Source organism: Pyxicephalus adspersus, chromosome 6, assembly GCF_032062135.1.
Source record: "Pyxicephalus adspersus chromosome 6, UCB_Pads_2.0, whole genome shotgun sequence".
Taxonomy (NCBI): Eukaryota; Metazoa; Chordata; class Amphibia; order Anura; family Pyxicephalidae; genus Pyxicephalus; species Pyxicephalus adspersus.
The window spans coordinates 54,418,255-54,425,689 of record NC_092863.1 but is presented as its reverse complement, the minus strand read 5'-3'; the positions used below and the strand labels follow the sequence as shown (position 1 = coordinate 54,425,689).

General features: G+C 39.8%; 1 protein-coding gene and 1 long non-coding RNA gene across 2 annotated transcripts in view; both read left to right on the top strand.

Moving 5' to 3' along the window:
* The first annotated feature begins 1,197 nt into the window (after positions 1-1,197).
* SBNO1 (strawberry notch homolog 1) lies at positions 1,198-4,950 on the top strand. The gene is made up of 4 exons (XM_072413934.1): positions 1,198-1,331; positions 2,416-2,547; positions 3,245-3,551; positions 4,874-4,950. The coding sequence occupies exons 1-4, from the start codon at positions 1,251-1,253 to the stop codon at positions 4,948-4,950; spliced, it is 597 nt and encodes a 198-aa protein (XP_072270035.1). The 5' UTR covers positions 1,198-1,250.
* An 857-nt stretch (positions 4,951-5,807) lies between these two features.
* The window catches only part of LOC140333848 (uncharacterized), an 8,059-nt gene continuing 6,431 nt past the window's right edge, over positions 5,808-7,435 (top strand). Inside the window, exon 1 of the long non-coding RNA XR_011921437.1 lies at positions 5,808-6,217. This is a non-coding gene — a long non-coding RNA (uncharacterized lncRNA). The remainder of the gene's footprint in view (positions 6,218-7,435) is intronic.

Below are 7,435 nucleotides of genomic sequence, written 5' to 3'. Positions count from 1 at the left end.
CACAAAAGAGCAGGGAATCTCTGTTTGTATCTTAGAGTCGTCCGTATGTTGGATGTCCTTAACTCAGGGACTACATGTATAATAATTTATTAGAATATTATTTTTGCTTTATTAATTTTGTTTTATTTATAATGGCCAAAGTTTTCTGTGAACTACCAATTGTTTGTGAGCCCTTCCCCTGCAGACAGACAGACAGACTGACAGATTAATGATAGATAGATAGATAGATAGATAGATAGATAAGATTATATATAAATATAGATAGATAGATGATGGATAGATAGATCACATAATTTGATAGTAAATATAATTTTAATAGTAAATATAATTTGGGTGAATGTACAGAATAATGAATTGTATTATTAAGTTGACGTTTCAGAATAATGTGAATGTTAGCATGTTGCTTTTAATATTGTTATATTCTTAAACCCAGTGCAGACATGTTATTGAATGTTAATCTGCTATGACTAAGAAGAATGTTTTATTAGACTTGTGTGTCACAGAGGTAAGAATGACATATTGGGTGCTTTTCATACTCCATAGAGCACCAAACACATGAAATTGATGAGAATATATCAGACAACCATGTTCCCCGAATAAATGAAAGTACAATAGGTCACTAGGAGTTCCGGCAGGGAAAACATTGCTGCGCAATTCTTTCTCATATATGACCGCGTCGCCACCACCCACCTCGCAGTATCACATGATTCACCCAAATTACTGTTGACATGACCGTCCCAAAATGGTGTCTTCTTGACGACAAGCTCCGCCCCTGGCCGCCCAGCGACGTCACTTCCACGAAGGCGGGATTTCGGCGCACCACGTGATCACATCTGCCTCTTGCTTCATGTTACACAACAAAACAATAATTATAATGAGAATTAAAGGAATCGGGAGACAGACACCCAGCGAAGGTCCGTGTTTGGCGTGGAGAAGTCAAGAAAGGCGCCAGTCGGGCGAAAACAGCTGGGCAGCGGCTGCAGGGTGGGGGGCGTGTGGAGAGGCCTCGGCCTGTGCGGGTCACGTGGTGTTGCGCTGTGGTGGATCCCCGGTAAAGATGGCGGCTGTGAGGTAGAAAGCGGCAGGTCTGTGCGACAGTAGCGGTTCGGAGCTGACACGGCGACTAAGTGAAGGTTATTCTGAGACCAGCACTGTAAGTGTCTGCGCAGGGCGGGGATTATTTCTATATTGGGCGTGAATAAGCTGAGGGAAAGGACAGGCTTATTCATGATGAGGCCCCGTGAGGCCTCATGATACCGGTTATTCCTGGCTCCTCTGTCACGTACGGACATAGCTACTACACGGCGAGGGGACTGCAGCTGGCTGCGGCGGTGAGTCCTGTCATACCGACACCCGGTGCTGTACATCTGTGCCTGGGCCAAGCTTACTGCTGCACTTCCCTCACCTCCACATGACGTGTCCGGCCCTAGCTGACCTCATGCCGGGCTCCTCACCACTACCTGGGCCCCGTCATTGTATCCCAGCATAGGTGACCCCAGGCACGGTACCCGGGCTGGGTGAGTCACGTAAACAACTGCATGGTACTTTTGACCCCGCCAGCTGGCACGGATCCGCCCGGGTCCAGACAGACTTGCTGGGTCTACTTGTACTTTGCCCTCCAGTAAGGCAGCGATCACCCCACACATCGTGTCCGGGCTCGCTGGACATTAGTCATCCCGGCCCAACCCGGAAGTTTATGTTGTGAACACGTGGTCATGGCAAGGTTGGGAGGTGCGGGCTAACTACTCACTGCTGACCTTTACGGTACAGGTGTAAGTAGGATCCTTGTACCCCTCTATAACCCGATCTCCAGCAGATTCCAGCAATCTGGCAAGATTGGGCAGCAACACGTGTTATATGCCAGGCTGACAAAGGGCTCCAGGAATGAATATTCTATAGACAGGGCTGTGCACATGGACCTGGCTAGTCTTAGGAGGCACACTGTATCATTCCATTACTGGAGCTCTTTATTTTATACCTTTTACTAATCTAAAATCTAGGTGCATGATATTAAACATGATGTGCAATAACACTATTCTGCTTTTCTCAAAATCATTTATTAAAAAAAACTTGATCGGCATTGAGTTAAATGTAAAAAAAAGATGACATTTGAACATCTTTATATATTTCTGCTATGAACAATTGTAGCCGTGTCATTCTTCTTTCATTTTATATTTCATTGCTTAGTCTCCATTAGAAATCTGTTTCATATACAATTTTGTATTTGTCCCTGCAGCAATTCATTTAAAAGTTTGTTTAGTAATTGGAAGTCCTTGTCCTCAGTTTTGCCTCAGGGCGAGTAAGACTTATAAAAGGCGTTCCTCTCCCATGTTATTCTCCATGGAAATGTTAATCATGTCTGTTGGTATACAGTGATGGTGGTCCTTTGCATGACTTTACCACTTTGTTTTTAAGATGATGGATCCTGGTCAGGACTTGTTGCTTGCTGCTCTGAGCGAGTGTGGCATCAGCCCTAACGACCTTTTTGATGGCGATTCTTTGGATATAGGTCTCCTCGCACCCAGCCCAGCCCCTATCAACCAGCAAGTAAGTATGAATAAACTGTTCATATTTTGTACTTCTAAGAGGCCATGGTTTCAGGACACCATTCACTCAGTAGTCTTTGTGCCCTGTAAAGCATGATAGTGGGACCTAGAATAATGGATGGTGCTGGGTTTTGTGTGCGAAACAAGAGAGTTTTCAGTGAGAGGTGGCAGCCTGCCGAACAGACTGGCTGCTGTCAATCACGATAAGCTTGCTTTGACTTCTATGTGGAGCTCTTCTCTCAGCATGACTATAGAAAGGTGGAGGGTCACAGAGCTGCGGTTCTTAATATCAGCCAATCTTTTCTCCCCACAAAAGAGCTGTGGTGTACAAGAGTGTAGGTGTGTTGTATAAATTCCACTGTGATTACAGTTTGTATAAAACATGGAACAGTGGGAAGTTGGGGCACTTATAGTTGGGGCATATTATAGTAATGTGTTTGGATAACAGTAAGATTTTACTGTGGCTTCTTTTTAGAATTGTATTGTAGTGTCAATACAAAGCACATTTGTGTATACTATTAAGGACATATCCTTGTAAAGAATGCTGAAATACCATTAACCTTTCAATCATTTAAATGTGTTTATCCAAATGTTTAAAAACATATGAACAATTAAGTTTATTTTCATTTTGTCAGGTTGTTTGGTAATGTTACTTACTTATGAGAAATTTGTTTAAATACAAAATACATGTTTTTCAGCCTCCATCAACAACAACATTTGTTCTGAATCAAATTAACCAGTTGCCAACGCTTGGTAATACAATAGTTATGGCAAAGACGTCTCCTGTTACTACCACTCGACCGACTATTACAGTAACAAAAATACTTCAAACAAGTGCTACAACAAGGCCATCCACAGCTGCCCCTGTAGTGCAGACCACTGTGACTGCTGCACCAACAAAAGAACAAATTCAGTTGAAGGATCTCTTGAAAAATAGCAGTCTAAATAAGTTAATGAAGCTAAAACCACCTTCAAACATTGCCCAGCCAGTTGCAACAGCAGCAAGTAAGTATCTTGTTTTTTACTTGTAATTTATATTTTAGTTTCCAGCATTGTAACAACATAAGATCCTAACCTCCCCCATGGGCAAGATAATGACAGAGTACAACTAGGAAAGGCAATTCTATTGGAACTCCCTAGGATGAGTTTTATATTTCCTAATGAGTTTTTGGGGATGGAATATTGTTGGTTAGGGGTACTTGAGGAGTTCTGTTTTTTGTCCTAGTTTGCATTTGGTGTGATGTCACTCTATCACCTACTTTTAATATCTTACTAGTGGAACTCATCGACATGTGATTTAACATAAACATATGTGAAGTGTGCTATTACATTAAAGATTAGCATAGCTAGACACTCACATAGTGTAAGCACTGACACTTGCAGTAAGTTTATTTAAATCTGTTCCTTTGCTCATCAAGGCAAAAGTAATTGAATCTCTCGAAACGTCACATTTTCCCTCATACTGATATTTGGTTTCTCCCTGGCCTGCTGAATGTTTGTGTCTAATCCCTTTTTGGGTCGCCTTTGTCACAATATTTGGACTTGATACTTTCCTGAGTACTACATCTTGGGCAGAAGGGAGAATGTACCATGTATCTGAGTGCATTGACAGAATAACACACTGCACTGCACTGGGGGCACTGCAAAGGTTACAGTCAGTGGGAAGCTTTGTCATGAGTGCTTGTCACTTTGTCAAGAAAAGCTGAAAGTCACTACTGTAGATATTTTTGAGTAGCTATGAAAGGTAAGTAGATCGGCCAACGCTGTCCTCCCATGTTTTTTTTTTTTTTTTTTTTATTGTACAAAAAATTTACAATATAAATGAGGGGATAGTACAAAAAATGAAATCTAAATAACATGAGAACATTTGGGTACTTTTGAGATATTGTACAAAATCAACAGCACTGGTCAGCTAGAGAGAAATCTAGTTCAATCTAGAAATCGAAATGGAAAAGGCACAACACTGTATTTGAGTCTATTCTTCAGCTTCAAGTTAGTCCTTGAATTGTGTATTTTATAGGCTATCCCCAATACCCACATTAGGAAACAACAAAGGGAAGTAGGGGGAAAGTGGGGAAGGGTTGTTAGGGCAGAGATGGCCATTAACCCAGAATAATTGAATAGTAGGCAGCATCCCAGTCTTCCTGTTTGTTCAAATTTTCCTAGTGTCATTTAGCAAAGCAGTGAGGAATTCCATTAATTGGGCATCTTGAATGCTTTTGTAAAGGTCATCCACTGAAGGAGGGATGGTTGACTTCCATCCAATGGAAATAAGCTTCTGCTAGTGATTTTTTTTTTTTAATATTCTTCTTGTCTATGTGTTACAGCTGATCTGCTCAATGGTGCAAAGAAAGATATTACTAACAAGGAAGTGACAAGAATTTGTCTGGTTAATTTTTACTAAAAATATGAAAGGTTAAGTTGTTGAATTTCTGTTAATCTTTTTATTGGTACTTTTTTATAGATAAGTATCATGAAAGTGCTATCTGCAGGCTTCAAATGGTCACTAACAATTCACAAAAAACATGCTAAAAGGGACAGTTATTTAGTAAATATTGAAACTAGAAGTGCAGCCACCTATAACTGCATCTGGTTCATTTTTTTGAGCTTGCACACTGGTTGAAAGGGGAGAAAGGCAGAGTAGGAGCTTAATGTAGTTGGGGGATAGCGTCAGGACTGCTGGTGATTGTAGCACAAGGATGAAGATTGTATGTATGTTTTTATTTTATTTTTTTTATAAAGGGAGAATAGATTGCAAACTACATGGAAAGGGAATGGGTGGCAGCATAGGAGAGGAAATATGAGCTATACTTGTGCCCCAGAAATAAACAGGAAGGGTGTGGCAGCACAATGTACCTGCAACATTAGCTAGTGTGGCTTGTGTACTGGGAAATGGTTGAAGACCGTTTATAGCAGCAAGGATAGTGCTTACAGAAAGTCTCTGCTGGACCTTGTGTGTTCCGGACTTCTCATAGAAGCAGTTGGAAAAAGCTTTCTTTTCAATTTGTTATAGAATCTTTCAGTAGTTAATATAGATATCCCAGTCACTGCACTGAACTGTAAACTTTTGGGATTATACAAGTCCTACAAACAGCCAGTGAGGGTTGATAAGTTCTAGTTTTTCTGTGCGTTAGGCACTTACAGGAAATTAATGCAAAATCATCCAGTACATACAAGAAGTTGCAGTCTTAAACCTGTCGCAAAATAAATTATAGAGACAACAACTGCTTACGTCTCGACAATCCTAGCTTCTGACTGCTATGCGTACCTGTGGTCTCTGATTTAAGTCAGGAAAATCTGTATCTGCATGCTGGTTTAGGGTTACTGACCTAAAATATTGGAGAAGGGTGTTTAGTATGACAGACAACTACCATTTGTAGAAAGAGAGATAAGTAAAGACAGCCTGTCTTCCATGACAGGGCAACTTTAAAATTAAATAAGGTAGAGTGTGATGTTACACAGTTTGAGTCATGTTTAAAGCATGTTATGTCTTATTATGCAATTAAATAAATATGCTTTGTTTATTTTCATAGATAAGAAACAACAAAAAGACTGCAATTTTAGTTAAGGAAATAAACCCAAAAAAGAAGCTGTTCCTTGTGTACAGACCCAATACTGGAAAGCAGCTGAAGTTAGAAACCTCATCAGACTTGAGGAAGAAATACAAAAAGGTAAAATTTGTTTGAATGTATGTCTATAGTGTGGGTCTATATCTGTACAATGCAAATTTTCTATCAAGACTTAATAAAGAATCATCTTGTTCTAAGATTATTTCAATCTAACCTCCAATGTAAAACACCCAACAGATCACACCAACGATTTGTTTAAATTTAAAGCTAAATGAAGAAGCCATGTGTGAAAAGCAAACCTCATTATTGAGTAGCTTGTAGAACCACCTATATTAGGAATACATAATAAGTAATAAATAATATTTGTTTTCTCTATGACTTCTATTAGTCTTGTTTTGTTAAGGAAATTTGGCCCACTCTACAACATTGCTTCAGTTAATTGATGTTTGATGTTTGCAGGCCTTTTTTGTGCACAGCTCCTAAGTGCCTGCCACAGCCTTTTGATTGGGTTGAGGTCTGGACTTTGGCTGAGCCATTGCATACCCTTGATTTAGTTTTCCCTTTTTAGCCATTCTGTTGTTCCTGGCGAGCTGGGATCATTGTCTTGTCCTTTTGCTTGACCAAATTTCAGCCAAACTTTAGCTGCCGCACAGATGGCCTCACCTTGACTCTAGAATACTTTGGTGTATGGAGGTGTTCATGGTTGACTCAATGACTGCAAGGTGGCCAGATCCCCTGGCTTTATGGCCAAACATGTCCACTTAGGTCCTATCTATCCAAAATACCTTGATCCAGAAGTGGTTTGTTCAGATGCAACTTTGCAGGTCATGATGCAATCTTCTTTTTAGAAATAAGAGATTTTCCTGCTTCAACCATTCCAAACCACTTACAGTTAATTTTTAATTGCACAAAATCATGAGCATTAATATTTAACATGCTAAGGCCTGCAGAGTCAGAGTTGTAGCTCTTGGGGGTTTTTGCAGTTTCTCTGAGTATTGTGATCTGACCTTGGGATAAATTTGCTGAGTCATCCACTTTAGGGCGATTGGCAACTGTTTCCACTTGTGAATGATCTTTCTTACTAAAGAGTGATTTTTTTTTTTTTTTTTTTGATTTTTTTTTTTTATTAGCAACCAATAAAAACAGACAATTACAGAACACAAACCAGTGTATACAGATGGCAAAAGCCAATAAAAGCATGAAAAGGCATACATTTTTACAGAAATAGTCATATCCAGTAACTCGAAAGAACATATAGCATGCCACATAATGATAAATGGAAAAGAGAAATAAAATGTATACGTACATAAAAACATTTCC